Raw genomic sequence first — 23,328 nt, 5'->3', positions numbered from 1 at the left:
GTTTTAACTTATGACGGCCCATGATTACACAAGTGCTTTGCTTAGGGCTAGCTGGGATGCATTGGCGCTCCATTAATCCACACAACGCTGAGCTAATTTGGATAGATATTATCGAAAGAAAATAGGCTTAATCGATTTACCGCCATTTTCAAAAAGGGTCGGCGCATCTGCTTTTGTAAAAACTTGTTAGTACTTATCATTAATGGGTTGATTATTCTTGTTGTATGTTTAAAGACCTACTTGAACGTTGCTATATTTCGCTATTCAGGCTCAGATGCAAAGCAAACGAAAACGAATCAGCTTTTGGTCAAGAATATTCCGAATTCTAGTGCTATTATATCCAGCTGTGTAAAGCAAAAACGTGCTTGCGCATCTAATTTAATTTAATTTCTAAAGCGCATTTAAGATTCATTTCAGCGGTATTACTTATATTTGTTTACTTTTTCAAAGAGAAACTTCTTCAACTTGATCTGGGTTTATCTTCCGCCAATCCAACACCCAGCCGGAAATATTAGACAGCGTTTTGATTAAGCTAACGTAATAGTAGTATAATCCTTGATGCGAATCCACGATTTTGAAAATGTTTGTTTAAATATAGTAATCTGTCCAAAAAACTAATGCGCTGTGCTTTACAAATCCATTCGTTCATTAAAGATCAAGTAATTTAGTCGTTGCACGGGTGTTTCTTGAATATATCATATTTTTCCTTACGATAAACAATCAATTAGAAAGTAAAAAATCATTAGTTAAAAATCATTAGAGCTTTCTAATACACGTTCAAGTCCTCATTTACGTAGACATCCACTTGACATCGAACTCTAATTTATAATTCAAATTGTGCCAGTATTAACATTTCCGAGCATCGAGTGCTCAGATCTAGCAGCAGGCCCCCACTTGGGCGCTGAAAATATTTTCTTTAATCACGAATCCGGCGAACTGGGATATATGTTGTTTGTAAACCACGATTTCTTTGCAATAAATTTCCAATTATAATTAAATGTTGAGAGTCCCCGTATGGTTAGTTTTGTTTCAATTTCCTAATTGTTGTTCCCTAATTGCTTATCAGCAACGAAGTGAAATGGTAAGTGCTTATTTCTTTAATATACGAGACACGCACTTGAAGGCAAATATGTACAAACATGTGTACGTATCAATGTCCGTATAGTACATACTCGTACATTGCTATTTATTAATCAATTAAACACAAGTTCATGGTGTATCGAGCTCTCAATGCGTTATAAACAGCGATGCCAATCACATATAATTAAATTTTTTATCGTAAGAATATTTTGGTTGTGAAAAAACGAGTACATCGTAAATAAATGTTGTGTTCTCCCCTATCTTCCGGAAGTTGTCTGAAATATGCCTTTTTTTTGCCCTTAAAAGGTTGTATTACGATGAAACAGGTAGAAGGAAATATTTCCAACATCTAGAGAAATCGATCCCGACATGTGCGTCCGTCTGACTGTCTGTCTGTCTGTCTGGATGAACGCCTGTATGTCGGAAACGGCTTGTTCTATATGGATCAAACTTGGTGTGCAGATTCTTTTACAGTAAATGCCGATCCTGTAAACATTTCAGTCTCTTCCGAGCTAATAATAGCTTTCCAATAATGCGTTTTGTCCATAGCCGGTCCTTGCTGCTTTCCATGCTGAGCTGTCTACCTTTTTATTTAAGGGTGTGATGATGTTTTTATAATATTTGTAAATTCATGCATATGTATAGTATATATAGTCATATAAAAATATTCGTTTATTACGAAACCGGAACCAAATGTGTTACTTGTCGGTTTTGGAAGATTTACTTTATATTCTGACGATTAATCTTATAACATGTATCAAATAGTTCCCCTACAAATGATCTGTGCAGTAATCTTAATTCCTCACCATATTTTTAAGTTTCAGAGAGAGCGGTTCAACGTATATGTGATCCATAAATAAAAATTAATTGGTTCATAATTTCTTGGATTAACAATAGACTTGCGTTCGGAACTTCATCTCATCATACCACCAAAATTTTATTTTATTTAGTACATCAACAATAATTCTGTCGATTATAATAATTAAAATATGACAAAAAATAAAATAATGATATAACTCAATATAACAATTTAAACTAAACTTAAAAGATAAGAAAGCCTAACACAAAGCTGTATAATAACGTCTATTAATGCCTCCGATACGTTGGGGGCCAGTTGACCAGCTATGCATCCGTGGTTGGACCAGATGATGAGAAGTTTTTGTTTACGTTTAACATTTACGTATTTAATTTGGAACGAAAGTCAATTTCGCCAAAGTCTCATTGAATTTCCAAAACTTAGGAGTGTCTTTTTTACGTATTATTTCGATTTATTCTTCCATGCGAGTAATGTCATTAGTAATGGGTTTCCAACTTTCGGCATCCGCAACATTTCCCAACATATGCCCATTTTTATGTCAGTTGCCACTCTTACTTAAGAAAGTCAAGCACACTTGGCATATCACTTAAATGGGTCATACGCCACCATTTTTTACCCTCCCCTTGGCGCCCATTGCGGGGTAACTTGAGACACTGCCGCTAATAAATGTCAGCAATTTAGGCTAATAATTTTGACAATTCTATTGTCAACATTGCCACTGCTGTGAAGTCGCAACCACCGTCTTCCCCGACCCCATCGCTGACTGTGCCACGCACCCTCATCATTAGAGGAGTGGCTGCGTGTACTCGTAAGTAGCATAATTTTCGCGGCAGAGGCAGAAAAAATTTATAACATAAAAATGTCATTTTAAATGGCATAATTTTGCAGACTCCGCCCGCTCCACTCCACGTCTAACTAAGGTGGCGGCAGGGCAACCTTTTTGGGTTGCCGGCCAAATGAACGTTGCGGAAAAGTGCGAAACGAAGCAAATACGAAAATGGAAATGCGCAGTACGAGTATATAAAAAAACATTAAAATAATGCGCCTCGCTCTCGCAGACAGCTGATGCGAGCAACTAACGAGAGGCCGGATACTGGCACATATACTTGTAGTACGGGTGCATACCTTATTTATGGCTAAACCGAAGGAAGCAGCCCAATGTATGCTAAATATGTACAAGTATATATCAGAAAGTGTGCGTGCGTGCCTAATAAAATGCGGCAGTCAATGGCCAGGACACGTCGAGATATTTTTTTATGTCTGGCGAGGTGGCTAAGTGAATGACAAAACGAACAACTCTAATTGCAGCAGCGGCTTTTGTCTTAATGCACAAGTAGGGGATTTGAAGGGGGGGTAGGAAATACAAAACAGTCGTGTCTGGCTGGCAGACAAAAGGAAGTAAGTGGAAATACTATATGTAAGTTCCTGCACAAGCGGTTGTTAATCAACACAACTTAGAAAAGTAATCAGCAAATATTTGCCCTTTTCTTTTATTTATTCATTTTGATAAAAGCCTTTATTTCGCATTTGCCATGCGCTGGGCGTTCTCTTATTTTTTGGCATTGATTGCGCCTTTAGAATTTCCATTTATTGTTTGACTTTGGCAGCAAGTCAATATATACATACATACATACATACAAGTATATAGATATGTATAGTAAGTACGTTGCAGGCAACTTCTTATGCAGCTTGTGATTGCAAATACGAGTTGAGTACACAAATATGTTGTTCATTATTTTTGATTCGCCTTGAGTTGTAGACCAGCCTTGACATCATAACAAACATTCAAGTGGCCAAAACTCAAGACAATTGGCTTTCAAAACGAAGAGCTTCAAGTGCCGCGCCTTATAAAGCGAAAACTGCTTTCGAAATAACCGAATCGTCTAGGCTCAGAGTCGACATACGCACGAATACCAAATAGTTCAAATCAGTTGTTAATTGTCGAGCTTAGTGGCTGCTTGGATTACTAGTTCGGAAACAGATTGTTTGAAATGCACATTCCTACCTGGTGGAGTCTCCTATTGTGTCTGCTTATGCTGGCCCTCAAAGGCTCACTCTCCCAAAGTTCCAGCGAAATTATAGAAGCGGTCTTATCAGATGGCACGACTAAGTTACCCGTTATAAATACTGAGCCAGATAACCAGAACGATCCGGAAACAGTGTTGGTACAACCCTACAATATACTGGAGGCCAGCTGCCCACCCGGATATATATTCGCCAATAAGCATTGCCACAAGCGAGTAAAATAGAATACTGTTGTGAAAATTGAAGTGAACAAAATAAATTTAATTATTAATGATGGTTAAGTGCATTTTCCTCAGTAACATCAAGAAATGAATTAATAAACTGACATTACGAGGATCGATAAATAACTTAACCCTTTTGTAGCTAAGACAGACTAATTCGTTTGAAGTGTTCAGCAAGTATTGGAAATGAGTGTTACTCTAGGTATGTCGTTAAAAAAATATTCTAGGCGTTTACATTTCAAGTCCATCTTGATATGAAAAATTCATGCAAAACAAATTATTTATACTCGTAATATAAAAAATGTATCAGTAAATTTTACTTCTTTCATAAAGTTGAGAGTTTTGGTTTTGTGTACCAACTTTCCTGCTAATTAAAAAAAAAAAGAAAATTAATTTGTAGCGAGGTTCACAGCAGATAACTGTTAGGTGACCTAATTGATTATTTTCAGTGAGCGAGTGAACCTTTTATTTCCAAGCACATTACTACGACGTTCTGAATTGCAAATCTTAATAATCATTACCTTCTCTGCTCTCAATCAGTTAGTCTCTGGATATGCTTCTACGATCAACCAGACGTTGTTGTACTTCTGAAGGTGAATGGATTATAATTCATGATTTAGGAATTCTAGAGCTTTCCAAGTCATCGCCAAGACGGAAACATTTGTATCCTGGCTTACAGTTATTTCATTTGATGGGAGCCCGCGAGTTGGTCCATTAAAGTATTGTGTAGTTATAACAACTAATTCCCCTCCTTTAGCTTCAAAGAGATTCTACAGTATGGGGTATTAAGTATAATTAAGCCTTATATAGTACATGTGCTATTCGATGCTTTAGTTCACTCAATCTACATATACTCGTATATAGTATGCATTAAGTATACACCTTAAAGAATTATGTAAAATGTAATATAATGTTTGCTTTTCAACATTATCGACATCGCTAGTTCAACTGAGTGAGGTATTGTGGGGGGAACTCGACACACGGCTGCACACCCAGCTTTAGTCTCGAATGCGAATCTGGCGGGTGAGAACGTGTTATCTCAACGAGAAACTGAACTAAGCTCGCGATGCATTTCGTCGCAATAAAACTCAGATTGCCGGTTTCGTCATTGTCTGTACTGTTGATGTTGTTGCTGCCATTGTTGGTAAACTCACTAGAAACACCTAAACTTCGCGATGACCGCATTATATTTCCGAGTGATAACCAAACAAATTATGAAATGCGGGATAAACAGGCGTCGCAGGAAGACCTTTCAAGACAGATCGACAGATCGGAAAGGCCTCAAAACGCGACAGTGCAGACAAGGCCAAGTCAGCCAGAGGAACGGCCGATGGTGATGCCAGTTAATCAGACAATACTCAAGGATAGCGAAAATATAACCACAATTCCGATTCAAACACGCATTACTCTGGACACAGTGCCAAAATGTGGAGAGGGTTTCAAGCTGGTGGCTGATCGTTGCCACAAGGCGGCTTAGAATAGTTGTAGTTATTTTGTATGCAATAAAGAGATTACATAAAACAAACAAAGACTTGAACTAAATCGGAAATTATTGCCTGGAATTGCCTAGTTTTGGACAATTCGAAAGAGCTTTCAGTATCGTGAATAATTTTGTTTACTTTATGCCGCAATTAACTGTACAAACTGATGCCGAAAAAGCTTCCACATCAGAGACTGAAATCAGCCATGCATACTACTACTCGTACATACTAGTTCCCAGACTTCTCGAGCAGCCTCAGTTTGTTTACTTACCTTGCCGTACGCCACTCTACAAGCAATAACAATGGTAATAGCAATCAATTCTTATCGCAACAGTTGGCTGCCCGGACAGGCTACCAACTTGTTGTTTGTCTCTCCGATTGTCTCTCCGATTGTCTCTCTGTTTGTCTGCCTAGCTGTCTGTCTGGCTGTCTCCAATTGTGACGCCGAACATCATCTCTACACTAACCAGCTGGCTGCTTAACTTGCCGCTCAGTCCAAAAAGCTCAGTTGAAGCAGCCAAACGCGTTTTCTCATTCGCATTTCGCATCTCACCCACCAGACCCAGTGCACTCCCAGTTCATTACTATGGCATTGTGGTGCCTTCTGCCACTGATCACAATCGTGTGTTGTACGCTTGGGGCCCAGGCGCGAGTCTGTAGCGGCACGCCAGCCATCAAAGACGATCGCATCGTATTTCCGGAAGATGACGATTACGATAAATTCGAGAAATTTGTTGTTGCACTGAATGGGACCTCACCGTCGCCTATAGATGAGACAACTACGTTGTTGCCGGCAGTGAACAGCACCGCCGCCGTCATGCCAGACTTGGCTCTAAACAAAACCAATGCCAATACTACGGCAGAATCAATTCCGCTGGCTTTTGACAATCGCATAGCACTGGACTCGTTGCCCAAATGTGGGCCCGGCCTAGAGTTGCGAGCAGGCCGTTGTCGCAAGTCGGCCTAGCGGAATGTTCCTTCATCATACTTTAGGTTAGTTGATCCCGTAATGACTGACGTCTATGTAGCGCTTAAGTAATAAACTGATACTAAATAATAGCACAAAAATGAAACGTATTCTCAAGGCGTGCATTTCCCCACATTTTCAGTAAGTATTTTCATGTATATAGTATGTATGTGCAATAGCAAGTTATTCGCTTAGAAAATAACAAAAGTCATTAAAGTTATGCCGAATTACAGCATCCCATGGGAGCTATAATTAAAATGTGTTTAAAGTGCATGAGTCAGTGCCGGAATGTTTGGAAGTACATTACCTTGAAAGTGTATATATTTTTAAACTATCTACGATGCATTTTAGAGGTTAACAAAAGCGAGTGAATGCTAGTAATACACGCCACCCATTAAGAGAGTTTTTCGAGTCGCTTTGAAATGTAAAGGCCCAAACAAAAAATACATCAAATCACACATTTGTAACCATAATAATGGAGATTTGGAGATTTGGATAGAACATTTGCTTCCTCATTCAAAGTTATGGTGTAAATAATAATTCAAAATAGAGAAACAGGTTAATCGATATTTCATTAAAACGAGAAAGGAGGAGTTTATTTGTTTAACAAAGGAGCTTATATTTGTTCAAAATATTGTTGATATTTGTCACATTGATTAACATATATTCGGACTACAAACACTACACATACAAACCACTGCCATAGGAACAATAATTGGGCTTAATATGAAAACTTGAGTGAGGCAAGAAGCTACATGAAAGTGGAACTGCTAGTATTAGTTCCAACGGCTTCTTCTACAAGTAAATATTGGACACCATAACTATATTTCTTAGACTTTTTTTTGTGAATAAAGTATATTCAAAACACTAGGTGAATAGTAGTTTGGATATACATTGTTATCAAACATAATAAACAGTTTCTGTACATTCTGTTTGCAAGAAAGTTTGTAAAGAATTCTTGATTTGTTTTCATATACAATTTATTCTATACCTCCTCTAAATGGGCTCCCCAATTTCTTCTTATCGATCTTTCTTTTCGTACTGCCACGCTGGAACTCAAGCAGCCAATATTTAATTATGGTAATTGTGGAGTCAACTTTCCCAGAGCAAAATATGAGCAGCGGAGAGCGAAGCAACAAGCACCTTCAAAGCAACGCTCTTTAAGCTTTCGAATGCCCATCGCCGGTACTTCCCCACGTAGGCAGCTGTTGTGAGATAAGAGCGTTATTTATATTTACTTCTATTGTTTCATGAATTAAGCAAATATTATACTAGAAAGAAATGTATTAAATAAATCCGTTCTGGTATTTGCTAAATTTTCAATACAATCTTTCTTTCCTTACTCTTGTATCGATTAGCAAATGTTTATATTTTGACGGCTGCGTCATTGAACTGATAATGAATGAAATCTACTGCGAGTGTAAATATTTGAAAAGTGATAAAACGAATAATAATCATAGGTTGGCTTGTGGATTTTCGTACAGCTGTGTCCATCAAATAAAATTCAATTGATACTCTTACGATCTCCCAACCATCAACTTTTACAAAGATGTGCCTCTCAACAGCTGAGCACAGAAGCTTATCAGCGGCTAAGGTCGAGAAGCTCAGCACTGATCAGTGTGAAGTGCTAAGATGAATATAATATATGAAATCTATAGAAATTCGCATCAGTCTCAATCGAACACGCGACAAATTCGAATCAGAGGTGGTCGCAAAAATGTTTCCCAAGCGCTTATCTGTACAGTTGCTGATAGCGCTGCTAAGTGCGCACCTAGCACTTGCCCCACCACCCCCTAATAACGAGCGTTTCAATGCAGATCAGACGCAGGGCATAAGTCCCACTTACAGTGGACAAGGCGAGGGTTGGGGCTACGGACAGCCACAGAGGTGCGTATTATCGGAAATAAGCTACTCTTTACCTGAATTGCTTTTACGACGCACCTAGGCCTGACTTCCACCATCATCATCATCGTGGATCGCATCATGGCCATCATCAATACAATAATCCCCACTATGAACCTAACTATCCACCTTATCAGCCTGGATGGAACAATCAGGCACCTCTTCTAGGGGGACGCGGAAGACCTGATCAACAGGGCTACTTCCCACCACGCCCGAATTTTAATGTAAACCCACAGTATGGCTTTCGACAACCCACTCCAGGAGGTCAGTTTGGTGGACAGCAACCATTTGGCCCAGGTGCATCTGAACTTGGTGTAGGTAGCCGAGGTCAAGGTTCGCAATTTGGAGGCAGTGGTGTAAACGACTTTGGATTGCAACGGCCAGGCGCGGGTGAAGCTGGTGGGCCCTTCCAGCAAGGTTCAGGCCAAGCTCCACAGCCGGGTGGCAATAGTCCATCGACATTTGATTTCCAACAGCCTGGTGCGGGTCAATCTCCGCAGCCGGGTGGCAATAGTCCATCCATACTTGACTTCCAACAACCCAATGTGGGCCAAGCTGCCGGACCTTTCCAACAAGCTCCTGGACAATCTGCACAGCGGGGTGGCAATAGTCCGCAGACTTTTGACTTCCAACAACCTGGTGTGGGTCAAGGAGGAGCTTTCGAGCAGGGTCCACAGTCAGGTGGGAATGATTTATCAAGTTTTAACTTCCAGCAGCCAGCTGCTAGTTTTCAACCGCGTCCAGGCCAGGACTCACAAACCGGTGGTACATCCTCCAATGGCAATGATCAGAAAATCGATCTGTCCAACTTTTTCAACACAAACAAAGAGTTTTTGTCGCCTGAACTAGCCACACAGCAGCCGCATCAAGACCTGGAGCAAGCCATTCAGAGTAACCCTACGGAAGGGGGAGCTGGGGCTGTCAAGCCGGGGTCTGTCGACAATCGCAACATATTTGAAACTCTGCCAAATTGTCCAGACGGAATGCAATATCTGGGCGGACGTTGTCGCAAGTCTGCGTAAGCAAGTGACCGTTGATTCATAATGTAATCGAGTGTTACTATAAATAAAATTTAATAAATACGTTCTCGTACGTTTAAAAAAACAGCATGTGACGCCATTAAACAAAGACCCAACCGCTTTTATATAAAAACTAATAACAACACAACACTAGACACCAACAAAACAATAACAAATGAACGGAACTGGGTGGCTCTTGTTGTAATTCCATCTAAACGAATCCCAAAGGCCTCATAAACAACATGAGTTTCTGAGTAATGCGATTGGTCCGAAAACAAAGATAACGGAAAGTAGCCATAGCTATAACAATTATTTATGAATGTATTATATACTAGTACTCCCGCTCCTTGTTGTTCCAATCCAAATGCAGTCCCATATATAAAGCAATACGCATAGTGACCCGAAGTTCAGTTAAAATTGAAACGCGCACCAAGTAGGTCGGCAGTTCGAAAGCAAATCGTTGTCACGTTATAGCTATAGTATTAATACCAGATGTCGCACACCTTCCTATATCAGTTAATACGCCTAATTCTGCTGATATATCTGTTAGCAACTATCTTGGCACCGGCAGCAGCCATGTCCCATAAATGTCCAGCGGGTTGGGTGCTGGGTGCCGGACGTTGTCGGCGGCGTGCCTAAAACCCAAATTGTGGATGACTTTAATTTATATAAATACTAAATACTATAAGTAAGTATGAACATACTCGTGTTTGATAAGTGAGGCAGTAATTTATTGCATACTCATACAGCTGTAGTCTGTAAAAAGGCAGCAAAGAGCACGTCTTCATACTAAATCGAAACCTTAAATAACTGTCAATAAAACACATTTTTGAAATAATGAATGCTGTGTTGGAGATTTTGGAAGTGGAAACGGCGCCGAAATTCTTAAGCGAGGTCTGACCCATTTACTATACAAGAATTGCAAAAAGTTTTTTACTCTTTCCATTTTATTGTAGTGTTTATTCACATTTTGTTATCGCAAGCATGTATCTTCGTATCTTTGTATCGCTTGTTGACTAGAGTCGGCTGAGTTCTTTAGACCTTCTTGCGACAACGTTGACGTTCTCCGGTCAATTCAAAGCCCGGCGGACAGCTGGGTGGCCAATCAAAAACGCTCTGCAGCACTGGCGGGTCCCGTTGTGGTTGCATGGTCTCGTTCACGACTTGCCCCATCGGCATCTTAATCACATTGCAACTGACATTTTGGATCCCGGGTGGCGCTGCTGTCGGCACTTGGAATCGAAGGCAAAACAATAACAGAAACGCGCACATCATCTTCCAACTTATTTCCAACATCTTGCCATCTGCTGATTCTTAAAATAATTATATGCTCACTGACTTGGCCCATACACCTTAACGACGGCAACTGCTAAACTGAGCAAAGCAATTAAATATTTAACCGGCTTTGAGAGCTTTATGATCGCGGCTCAAGCTTTTTATTTTGTGAACAAGCGTCCGTTGGGTTAGATCCAAGCTTGAGCAAAAGCTTCAAAATGCTCAGACAAGGGACAGTATGGCGAGAAAACTTAATAAACGAAGTCCCAACTCCAGTAATACATACATCTTTCAATTGTATTATTATGTACTCGTATAATTGAAAATGACATTTACTTACTTGTAAGCAAACTAGAACACAAAATATGATTATAAGTTAGCATTTTTTTAACGCATTCATGAAAATCAAAATTCCATAACTATTATGTATGTACGAGTATAATTAATACCGCAGTTTCTTCCTTCCAAATATAATGTTAATTACATTTTGAATGAGAATAGACACATGTTAAATAGTGGTGGTGTCAGATGAAGAAGTCTTTATGATTCTTTTTGAGAATTTTCGAGGAAAATTTGTAAAGTATTGCATACACATACAAGTACAACGCAACATTTCGTGTCTCTAGCTCTTACAGTCTCTGAGATCTAGGTGCTCAAGCAGAAATTCTTTACAATTTAAAATTGAAAAATAAACACAAATAACTAAACATAATAAACTAAAAAGTAGTAGTAAAAAGCCAGAAATGTGGTTTATTTCATGGAAGCTTCTCCAGCTGATTCTATTTAAGCTTTCAGCCAATAACATATGTTTACTTGATTATCAACAAAGTCTTCTGTATGTATGTTTATTTATTTTGTTATCTTGCACTTTTTAATGTTGAAATAAATTATTATAGCACTATTACAGAATATTATATTATTAGTACAGCACATCGTATACAATATTTGGTTAAAATACTCTACATTTTATTTATTTTTACATAGGGCCTTACACTGTTCCTTATTCAAGAATTGTGCAGATGGGCCAGGTTTTTGCAGCCGTGTTCCTAAATTTTCCCATCAATTGATTTTGTAAGTGGCCGGTTTCCAGTCGTCATCCACCATTTGCGTCGTCATCATATTTAGTCTCCACGATATCGGAGTGCTTGAGTTATTGTAAACTATCCCTGATCTTATCATTATTGAGGTTTTTAGTCGTAGTTTCGGTATTCGTAAGTTTCCAGCCGACCCAAGAAATAGTGTGAAGAGCAAACAGAACCATACCGATGCGAGCAGCAGGCCTATGAATAAAGCTTTTCCAGGCACGATTTCTTCCGTCCATGGCTACGTTATGTGATCAACTGAAGGCCCGGCAACTAGCCATATGTTTTTAGAAGCTTACAAAAGCTCACGACTAGTGAGTTTGATGAGTATATACTTGTAAAGTTCTTACAAAAATTCAGTCCAACCAACTTTACGATTTAAATGCATTGCATACTTTTCTCCGCGGACTGAATACAAGTATAGTATACAAGTAGTGGCCGACTTTTTGTGATGTGTTGCTCTTATTCTCACAAAAATCGTCCGCGCAAAATAATCATTTATTGTATTATTTTTCAGATGGCAAATAATCCCTGGGTGGAAGCTCGAATACTCTGGAATACCCTGTGCCCGCCCTTTGGATACACACACTCATCTTAAATGAACTTCATGATTCCAATCGTTGCTATATCAGCTTTGTAGAAACATTGAGCGTATAGATACATTATCTGCCAAATAAAATAATATTGTTTTATTTGCGGGAGCTATGGAAAATCACTAATTGCGGGGGAGTGGGGCAAGGAGGATCACACGATACACAAACACACAGACACAATCCCCCAGATATACACCCTTTACGTAAGTTCTAATACCCAAGAAGGTATAATGGATCAAAAAACATTTTGCAGAATTAAAATATTGTTACTTTTTTCCATTTTTATACTTTGTACCCAAAGGGTAAAAGGGTATATTAGTTTTGTGCGAGTGTACATGGAACACACAGAAGGAGGCGTGGTAGACCACACAAAGTATATATATGCTTGATTAGGATGACAAGCCGAATCGATATAGCCATGTCCGTCTGTCTGTATGAACGCAAGGATTTCAGAAAGTATAAGAGCTAGAATAACCAAACTTGGTATCCGTATCCCAAGTTTTGTGATAGATTGATTAGAAAGAAAGTTATAGCCATATAACCAAGCCCGAGCTCTGCACGCTGCTGTATTTGTTGCTGCTTTGACATAATTATGCACACATACATATGTACAAACATGTACAAACACGCATAGACATGATTCTGATGTAAATGTATATATGCATGTATGGAATATTTTATATTAAATTTATTTAATTAATTAAATTATACATTTTTAAATTTTTTTTGTGGAGTGATACAGGGTATTTACGAGTTGAGCCTTCCTTTCTTGTTTTAAATGTCTATAATTAATTATTAATATGTACAGAATATTTTAGCTTCTCCACTTGTATTCACATAATGTTTTAAAATATTGTTGTGCTAAATAAATTATGCTGGCTCGACTTAAATGATGAGTGTTAAGTTCTACCCTCACATATTCATATTTAAATAAAACTTGAGACCAAAAAAACCTGCTTACCACAAATAGGGGCTTGTTAATTTATGTTCTTATCTTGCACTCGTTGAACGTGAAATAAATTACTCAAGTTTTGTTCACAGCACACCATATACAGCATTTGGTAAGAATACACACTGTACATTTTATTTATTTTATAATTTGGTTTTACAACTTCCATTAATACAGACTTTTCCATTTCCACAAGTGGGACATTGCCGCAATGTGTCTAAAGCCCCGACTCCATCAGTTTTTAAAGTGCTCGGATTCCAGTCGTCATCGACCATTGGTGCTTCATCGTCGTCATCATCATCATCTTTAGTCTTCACGATATCGGAATGGATGATCCTAGAGCTCGAGTTATTGTAAACTATCCCTGATCCTATCATTATTGATGTTTCTAGTTGTATTATTGGTGCTCGTGAGGTTCCAGCCCACCCAAGAAATAGTGCGTAGAGCAAACAGAACCATACTGATACGAGCAGCAGGGCTACTAATAAAGGTTTTCCAAGCATGATTTACTCCTTATATGAGAAGGCTATGTGATCAACTGAACGCACTGCGAGTGACCGTTTGTTTTTGAAGGGGGTCGATGCGGGCACTCTTTCCAAAAGCTACCGATTAGTCAGGTCGATGAGTAAATTGTAATGTATTTTTTTTTTTTTTGTGCGCGGGCAAAATATATTAGTCGGCAGAAGGTCAGTATAGATCATATTATTACATAATTGTTCCCACCCATATATACATATATGATTTTTAAGCCGGCCAAACTGTGCAATTTATGAAAAATCACATCACATATTACGGGTATATTTTATATAGCAGCGAAAATTCTGAAATTTGTAATCATTTTTTTAGTAAACGACTAATGACATATTACTTACAAGTACATATGTATGTATGTAAGGTTCATTTATACATTGTACGTCTTTTTTTCATTATTAGTTCGTTGCAGGCATTCGTAAATTATTTTGAACCAATTAACATGACAATAGTCATTATTTTATGGTAATTTTATGTCCCAGGAAGCCATTGAGTAAGAAATTTTAATTATAACTTAAGACAATAAATCAATTTAAATCGATCATATTCGAAATGAAGTTTTATAAAAATTAAATGGAAGTAAATCGTCTATTCTATTCGTTCCCAATTAGTTCGGTGGATATGTAAATTACTCACGACTCACATTACAATCAATCGAAATAAATCGAACATATTCGAAATGAAGTTATAAATTAAATTGAATTAAATATTGATTTATCTAAAAAATCGGCTTGATTATTTTCCGATACTATTCGTATACACTGCCATGCACTTGAATAGGGACAAGATTTTCTAGCATTTGTATTGTGTTTTTCTATTTTGGGGAAAGGGCTGGCTTTAGATGCTTTGGTGTTTCAATTAGAATGCAGCAGGAGGGAACTGTTAAAATTTACAGTTAGCTTTTAATGATTAACAGTTATGAATTATCACTATTTTGCTTTTGACTATGCCAAAAACACACCATTTTTGCCATGCACTTAAATAGGGACAAAAACTTTAACATTCTATATGTTGCAAGCTAATTAAAAAATGACCTTACAGTTTTTTTTATTATATTAATATTGGCTTTATTAATAATGTGTGTAACCGCCTTTATTGGAAATAACCTCGTAGATTCGGTGAGGAAGGGAATCATATAAGGACTTTATATAGTCTAATGAAATTTCGCTCCAGGCGCTTTCTATGGCTTCTGTTAATGATTGGACGTCTGCAAACTGTCTTCCAGACGCGTACACTTTACGTGTAAGCCATCCCCATACATTCTCAATTACATTGAGATCAGGAGAGTAAGGGGGCCACTCCAATAAGGACACGTTCTGCTTGCTTATCCAGTTTTTGACTACACGTGCGGTATGAACCGGGGCATTATCATGCTGGAAAATCCAAGATATAGGCTCAAAAATGTTGCCAAAGTAAGGAAATGCCTCCTCAAGCAAGCTTTTGTATGAAGTAGCGTTTAGCTTGATGATACAAATTTGAGCTCGCTTGTCCCGTAATATGAAATTGCGCCCCATACCATAATACCCCCTTCACGGCTATGGTGACGAGCCAGGTAGTGTTCCTCCTTACGTATATCATGGAAATAGAAGTTGAAACCATCAGGTCCATCTAAATTGAATCGTTTTTCATCAGAAAAAAGCACTCGATGCCACTCCTTATTCCATGTCATATGATTTCGGGCAAAGAGCTGACGCATGTCTTTACGTGGCTTTGTCAGAGGTGGTTTTTTTTTTTAGTCTTAATCTTTTAAGGTGTTTTGCTTTCCGTATAACACGTCTCACTGTTTCAACACTTGCATTTATTCCCAAGTTTAGGCGAATTGCAGATGCGGAGCAATGTGAGTTTGACGCTTCCCGAAGAACGCGTCGTTCGTCTGAAGATGTAAGTGCCTTTAATGTGCGTCCTTTCATATTTTTCCCGTACATCAATGGGTTTTTGAGAAAATTTCCAACAACAGACTTGCTTTTGTTAATTTTTTCGGCAATTTGTCGTATATTCATGTCACACCCTAAATGCTAATATTTTGCCCTTTTCTTCAGAAGTGAGTGTTTGACCACGGCCCATTTTGGTTTGTTTTTAATCAAAATATATGTATTTTAATAAAATACAACCTTCTGTGTTCATAGTTGCACACACACTAAAGTTATCTTCTTTGTCCCTATTCAAGTGCATGGCAAAAACTGTGTGTTTTTAGCATAGTCAAAAGCAAAACAGTGATAGTCCATAACGGTTAATTATTAAAAGCTAACTGTAAATTTGTACAGTTCCCTGATGCTGCATTCTAAGTGAAACACCAAAGCATTTGAAGGCAGCCCTTTGCCAAAAAGAGAAAAACACAATACAAATGCTACAAAATCTTGTCCCTATTCAAGTGCATGGCAGTGTATGTACATATGTTTGAAATTTATTCTCATATTTACGGACTGGGTAATTATTTAATATTTGACACCAGTTCGAGGCCGGTACTTTAAACATTTCTAGCATTTTTGCTTTGAGCATAGCACGAAAATGTGCCACGCCCAAGAACATAGGCGTCAGCCTGCAACCACAAAACTTTGCGTTGTGCGGCAAGAAAAAACTCAAAGTGTACGGCAAAAAAAGGGGAATAAACAAAGTTCGTCGGCATCAAATGGCACACAGAACGCTCGTATTTTTCGTTTAGCAGGGCGGGGGGCGTGTCAGGTGAAGTGAAGGATTGAAGCTGCTGGCAGCAGGAATTAGCATGTTATGTTTAACGCATTTTTGCACCTTCGACGTGTGTTGCTCGCCTCCCACCACATCCTTTGCTGGCATTTTCCTGCTGCAGCTCGCTCAGTGACTTTTCCAACTTTGAACGTATTCTTGGCAGGTTGGGTGGCTAAAAGGTCGGGCTGTGGCATCTGGGATGTGGGATTGTGAGCAACCAGCTGGTTGGATGACTGGCTGGCGTTGCAACCGCATGTTGTCTGCTGCCCTCAACTAACGACACATGTGCAAACAAGACGTTGCCTTAACCCATTGTGGCTCATTGTGTGGGGTGTGTAACAACAACAACAATAGCAACAATAACAAAAGCAATAACAAGTGCCGCATTTTCCACACATTTAATCGCATTTCGTTTTGTGGCAAACAGCGCTGGAAAATTGTTGAAAGCACACATGAATTTTAAAATGCGGTTTTCTGAAACACTCACACACATGCCAAGGTATTTGGCCGGGGCTCGCATAAGACATGGATAACTAAGCTGAGGGTATTCAGAGCTTAGTTGTTCTTAAAGTGGAGGATGCTGATGTGGGGTAGCCATTGAAATATGCAACTGCTAAATATTTCAGTATCGCTGCGGCAGTTGTACTTGCCATTGTGCTAACAAATTCAATTGAATTTCTTTTTCTTTGTTTTGGTTTGCCTTTTTTCAACTGCTGCAGCGCGACATTTAAAAATTTCATGAGCCACATCAACACTTTACCCATGAAGATGTTTTGGTGTGGGGGGCGTCTTGCATGGCACACTCATTAAATAGATGCCCGAAACGTGCTTCAATTTTGGCTAGCGGGAAAATTTCATTAAGTGCACGTAAGCGGCAGGCTGTCAGCTAGCAGTGGGCGTGTTTGTCCCACACACTTCGCCCATAAGACCGTACGAACACACGCCCACATCCCCAAACGCCTACACACAACACAACACACACATGCGCTCTTGTAATTTTCCAACGTAAACACTTTGAAACATGTCGCAAAGACATCAATTACCTCATCGATTGGCTCTCTCCAGCAGCGTCTTGACGATGATGATGATGTCAATTCTAGACATGAATGGCATGTTACGTTCAGATAATGTTGACAATGCTGCCGCCTGCCCATTTCAGTCGAACGAAATACAAAAACTCTGTTGTGGTTTCTTTTGCCACATTTCGAATGTACTCGTAAGTTGTAAGTATCTTTATGTGTTTGCTTTGCATTGCTTAAATAAATTTGGCCTACGTGCTGGTCGCCGCTATTCAACCATTAAGTGTACCCGAAAAACGCATATGCAAAAAATAAATACATAAATAAATGGAGGTTGGCAAATGTATTGTAGAAACATCGTGTCTGTGAAACCTTAATTGTTGTTACGTGTGTACTTATCAGGTCATCCTAAAAGTATGCTAAGCATTCACCGCAGTTGCTCATTTTTACCCAAAGGGTAAAAGGTATATTAGTTTTGTGAGGAGGCGTGGCAGACCCCACAAAGTATATATATTCTTGATCAGGGTGACAAGCCGAGTCGATATAGCCATGTCCGTCTGTGTGTCTGTCTGTATGAACGCAAGGATCTCAGAAAGTATAAGAGCTAGAATAACCAGATTCTCCTGAGCCCGAGAAAGGACGAGTTTGTTCATTTTTTTCTGATGCACCGCCCACTCCCCCCTATTCGTGATTTTCTATAACTCCCGAAATTCTTGGAATTTGGAACTAAAATTTGGTAGTCTATTTGCTAGCTTTTCGGTGAAGGAACAACATCTTGAGGAAACCTGCATACATATTCTTTCAATTAAATAGAAATAACAATTTAATTTCAATAAGATATTTATAAAAAAAAATCTTTTTTTCGAGCTTTCTGTTCCGCAAAAGTGTCTATACACTTCATCAAAGTTTAAAGATCGGGCCATAGAATTCTCAATAGACAGTATAATGAAGCTACATAACCTGTCTTGTCTCATAGAGTTACTTAAATAGGTTTTTATCAACTTTAGTTTTGAAAATGATCATTAGCACTACCTGTAGTTACAGGAATTGTAAAAAGTAACATTAATGCAGTGCATACTTCAGGAAAGCTGCAGGACATAAAATGATTATTTATTATTAATAAACCACCAAATGATTCATATATTTCTTTTTGATAAATCTCAACAGAACTTTTTTAGAGATTTTTTTAATAGATCAGTGTTATTTAAAACTTTTAAAGTGAAGGCTGCGAAATACTGAAATTTGAAACAATTTCATTCATTGGAAGGAAACGCGATTTCAGTTGGTTTATAATGATGTCCAATACTCGATAAAATACAAGTATGTTCACTTTGAACAAACTTTCCGGATCTTGAAAACGCTCATCTTCGCAAAGCTCTTCAAAATTTGAAAATTCATGTCGATACCTTTCCAATTCTTCTAGATACATTTTCAAACGTTTTAAGGCATGGCTTAAGACTGAAGTGCTTTAAAGACTGCATCGATAGTAAGCAGAATCTTGCAATGGAAAACCAATAACATAACAAAATTCTAGTTTTCGATCTTCTTGAGTGAAACAGCTTCATTTCTTTCATCTGATTTGCAATTTAACAGAACTTTTAAAGCAAATCGACATCTTAACGTCCTGCCCACCTAGTAGGGCCTAATGTTTTTAATGTTATTGAAGTTGAAGACTCACTTTCTTTATTATCGATCAACCTGCTGGAAAACAGCGAACGGACAAGGATGCTGCTCAGGACCCATCCTCTGGACCTCCCCAGGGACTAACCGGATACTACAACCTCATCATAAATGAAATAATTCATTGTCAAGTTTATTTAACAAATTTAATGATTGTCCACGATGGACAGTTTTAAATAAAAACACTCTGCTAATACAAAAAAAAAAAAAACTTTCTTTATTTGATATACAACTTGATCAAATATTCCATCTTTTCATACTATGCATAAAAAAAATATAAATTATATCTTGAGTTGTGTCGAATATGATAGAGCAGAATTGTGCTGCATTTATGTTATTTATTAGCGCATTTTCTACTTTTAGAACCAGGACAGAAATGAGCTCATTTTGTAATTTTGGACTTAAGTATTTTATCTGGAACTTTGGTTTACTTAACAATTCTTGTAAAATCGGGTCGTATTTTCCTAATAACTCAACAATTCTCAAAAAGTTTCCTTTGGAGCTTGGATCACTGCTATCTGCGTTTTCTCTGTGGCCACGAAAAACTAAATTGCTCTTCATCGAGTGTTCCATGAAGTCGCCACTGTTGATTCGTAAGTCAGGAATGAATCAGTACAATATAGTAATGATTTTCTAGAAAAGATCTATTGTCACTCTCTTTTAAGAAAGGGCCTTTTGGTTTACAATGTCCGTTTTTATGTTATGTGTTTTTATTTAGCTTAAAGCAGCTTAGGGAAAGCTTTGTGATTCACGTTTTAGCAAAATTACGATTTGAATTATATTACAACACATTGGCAGCGGTGGGATTCGAACCCACGCCTCCGAAGAGACTGGTGCCTTAAACCAGCGCCTTAGACCGCTCGGCCACGCTACCACCTTCCCCTCGTATAGCGTTGAATTTTTGACAAAATTATTTATATATATCTACATATGAATATCTATATCGTCGAATATAATTAGATTACAACTCAATTAAGCAAAAATCACGCCTACAGTCGTACACCACTTGCAAGTTGCAACACTCAAGTGCCCTTCATCAACGCGAAAAGCTTGAAGCAATTAGAAAACTGTGACTCTATAAAGCACTGCGGCCCTTATTCCAATTAGCAAAACGTTATTAAAATTTGAAACATTTTTTATGCATAGACTCGAGCAAAGTCTTGAGCACGAGCGGCATTGGCGAGTACTTGAACAAAAATGTAAAATGGGCTCTTCACAAACTGTTAAACGGAAGTGGGAAATGTCACCCTTAGCTTAAGGGCTTCAACGTGCAACAAAAGTTAATAACAAAACCACTTGAAGTGACAGCAATAGAAAAACAGCAGCGAGATGCCGATTCATTCATTTAATTGCTAGTCCGTCCAATAATAGCAGCGGAACACACACATATATGTGACGGGTTATGAAACAAACGAACCGTTTGTAGTTAAGACTACTATTTGCAATGTATTTCTAAAAAAATTGGGGTACCACTCAGAATTCGTTCTATCCGTGTTACCGAGCGATCATCGAAGTACAGAGCCCCAAGCAACAACACCGAAGTGTCGCCACCCAAACAAGGCATCTGCACATAACCTCACGCTGCCGAATAGAACGATTTCCCTCATCAACGCGGGATAGTGTGTTATCGTTTAGCACGATAGAAAGTGAAGACTGACTACAGAAATGATCCCGTGAAGTATAGTCTTAAATTTTTCACCGCCACCGAAGAATTACCCAAACAGAACGTGTACGAACCGGTTGGGAATTTTAAGAACGCACAAACAAAAAACGATGAGCGCACAATATTATTGTGGCGTATATGCGCGACGATAACACAAGTACATACGACATCCCAATATGGAAACCAACCTTGAAGTTCTGTATGCTTGCTTGAAAATATGTATTTGTTTTGGTTATATCAGTTACCAATTTCAATAATTTTTGACGTTTTTCGATGTTTGTACTGTATTGCCTGCCATGTTTTGAAATTTGTGTCGTGTTTGTAAAATATCTACACATATAATGAATCAAAAAATAACATAAAAATATGTTATTACATGTGGCAGCGGTGGGATTCGAACCCACGCCTCCGAGGAGACTGGTGCCTTAAACCAGCGCCTTAGACCGCTCGGCCACGCTACCATTTTACGGGGTGGCGCAAAATGGCATATACAAGCGCGAGCGCTCCATTTGTAAGGAACATGCGCAGATGTCATTTATGTATTTTAATTACAGTTCTTAACGAATTGTGTGCTGGCGCTATTGTTCAATTTAGAATGTCTTTTACTTATTTACCAATAATATACCTCCATCTTCGGGTTTTCTTAAAAGCTTGTCTTGGTTAAACTATTTGCAAAGTCATTCATTTGGTTGTCACTTTCTTTGTTTTCCCATTGCGCCTGCACTGAATTTCAATGTGCCGCCTATTCGCCTTCTACGAAACTCATTGTCTGCCAGTTTCCAGAACCCCTTTAATTGTTCGTTTTATGAGGAATGTACAATTTGCGCCTGTAATGCAGCTGGCTTTGTTCTATGCACACACATAATACATACAAATGTATGTATGTACATAGCCTCTTTGTTTGTGCCTTGGTATTTCAATTTGTTGTATTCTGTCAATTGTTTGAAATTTAATTTAGCTACTCGGACATGGGCAGTTTTCCGCAGCCCTTGCTATTTATTGCATATAATTAACCACATTAGCGTTTCACCTGCTGCTGTGAGCAGTGGTACGTGATTTTTTGCATTTTATTTATAAACGATGCGATGCCTTTGTCTGCCATAAAAATAAAACTTAACCACCATTTCATGTTTGCTTTATCAGCCTTAAATTTGTTCGTATTTACATAATACATACATTCATACATACATACATATGTATGTACAGAGGTATGTATGATTTTGTTTGTGTGTGTGTGTCAGTATAATTCCCTGGAATGTTGTAAATATTTTGCCTTTCGCTGCTGACGCTGCATTTGGCCTTTTTGTCGGCATTTTAATGAAACCGCAAATGTGATCCACCAAGCCCAACCCAGATAGTGCTCTCGTAGCAGTAGTAGTTGTTGTTTTGGCTTTGTTTTCATTCCTGTTTCGCGTAAGGATTTTTATTGCAATTTTCTAATTTCATTGCGGATGTCCCGTCGAGTGCCGTGGCTGTCGTCAGCTTTACTTTATAGCCGTAGAGAAACAACAGCAAGAAATTGTTGCTGCGGTCCCCACAACGCATGTACATACATACATAAGTATCTATGTTTTTTAAACCCTGCAGCTTATGTTGAGGGTGGATCTCTTATATGGCTGCGTAGCAGAATTTAAAAAGCATTTGAGAGCAGCCTTGGCAAAAGGCTTCCAATTGATCTGGTTGCATTGACATTTTTAAAATGAAGGCATTTATATGCACCATCGTGCGGCACAAATAATGGCCAGGTGTTGCACAGCTGTAAAGAAACCGACAGATACATTTGTATAAACGTACTTATAAGTTCACAGATAGAGGCGCTTGCTAAATGGACCGTTTCCCCAAGTAGGGCATTTGACCAGCGGCGGGAAATGGTAGCGTGGCCGAGCGGTCTAAGGCGCTGGTTTAAGGCACCAGTCTCCTCGGAGGCGTGGGTTCGAATCCCACCGCTGCCACGGTGTATGACAAAAGAGCACTTTTTTGGTTTTTATATAATAAAACAAAAACTTTGGCAAGCGCAAAGTAAACTTTTCTGATATTTAACAGCGCTGTAATTAGCAGTTAATTCGCCATTAATAAATAATAAAGTGTCGAAAGAACCACTAAGGAGGGTAAGCATTACATTAATTAAAACTTAGTATTAACTTATAGTGTGTGTAAATAACTTTAAAATATTTAAATTTATAGACAATACCTTATATAATTTTTTTTTTTTTTTTTGTATCCTTATTTAAGACCTGTCCTAAGTCCATTATTAAATTTTATGGTAACCTTTAAATTTGTTCAATCATGCATTCTGTTATGAATACCCTATATAAATACATACAAAGTTCTATTTCGGT

The 23,328-nt window shown here is 38.4% G+C and overlaps 3 protein-coding genes and 4 non-coding genes across 7 annotated transcripts; 3 read left to right on the top strand and 4 right to left on the bottom strand.

Moving 5' to 3' along the window:
* Positions 1-6,134: 6,134 nt before the first annotated feature.
* On the top strand, positions 6,135-7,818 carry LOC115634148. Its single transcript, XM_030531721.1, has 2 exons — positions 6,135-6,617; positions 7,656-7,818. The coding sequence occupies exon 1, from the start codon at positions 6,211-6,213 to the stop codon at positions 6,589-6,591; it is 381 nt and encodes a 126-aa protein (XP_030387581.1). The 5' UTR covers positions 6,135-6,210; the 3' UTR covers positions 6,592-6,617; positions 7,656-7,818.
* A 461-nt stretch (positions 7,819-8,279) lies between these two features.
* LOC115633431 (glutenin, high molecular weight subunit DX5) lies at positions 8,280-9,621 on the top strand. The gene is made up of 2 exons (XM_030530893.1): positions 8,280-8,478; positions 8,537-9,621. The coding sequence occupies exons 1-2, from the start codon at positions 8,309-8,311 to the stop codon at positions 9,513-9,515; spliced, it is 1,149 nt and encodes a 382-aa protein (XP_030386753.1). The 5' UTR covers positions 8,280-8,308; the 3' UTR covers positions 9,516-9,621.
* Positions 9,622-10,475: 854 nt separating this feature from the next.
* On the bottom strand, positions 10,476-10,864 carry LOC115633746. The gene has a single exon (XM_030531221.1). The coding sequence runs from the start codon at positions 10,806-10,808 to the stop codon at positions 10,548-10,550; it is 261 nt and encodes an 86-aa protein (XP_030387081.1). The 5' UTR covers positions 10,809-10,864; the 3' UTR covers positions 10,476-10,547.
* Positions 10,865-20,118: 9,254 nt separating this feature from the next.
* Trnal-aag lies at positions 20,119-20,200 on the bottom strand. The gene has a single exon. It is a non-coding gene; the product is annotated as a tRNA-Leu (tRNA).
* Positions 20,201-20,794: 594 nt separating this feature from the next.
* Positions 20,795-21,014, bottom strand: LOC115620108. Its single transcript, XR_003995205.1, has one exon. It is a non-coding gene; the product is annotated as a small nucleolar RNA U3 (small nucleolar RNA).
* Positions 21,015-21,368: 354 nt separating this feature from the next.
* Positions 21,369-21,450, bottom strand: Trnal-aag. Its single transcript has one exon. It is a non-coding gene; the product is annotated as a tRNA-Leu (tRNA).
* A 1,409-nt stretch (positions 21,451-22,859) lies between these two features.
* On the top strand, positions 22,860-22,941 carry Trnal-aag. Its single transcript has one exon. It is a non-coding gene; the product is annotated as a tRNA-Leu (tRNA).
* Positions 22,942-23,328: the final 387 nt, after the last annotated feature.

This window comes from Scaptodrosophila lebanonensis, unplaced genomic scaffold, assembly GCF_003285725.1.
Source record: "Scaptodrosophila lebanonensis strain 11010-0011.00,11010-0021.00 unplaced genomic scaffold, SlebRS2 tig00000001-arrow-pilon, whole genome shotgun sequence".
Lineage (NCBI taxonomy): Eukaryota > Metazoa > Arthropoda > Insecta > Diptera > Drosophilidae > Scaptodrosophila > Scaptodrosophila lebanonensis.
Note: the sequence above shows the minus strand (reverse complement) of the source record. Positions and strands in the feature narration are given on the sequence as shown.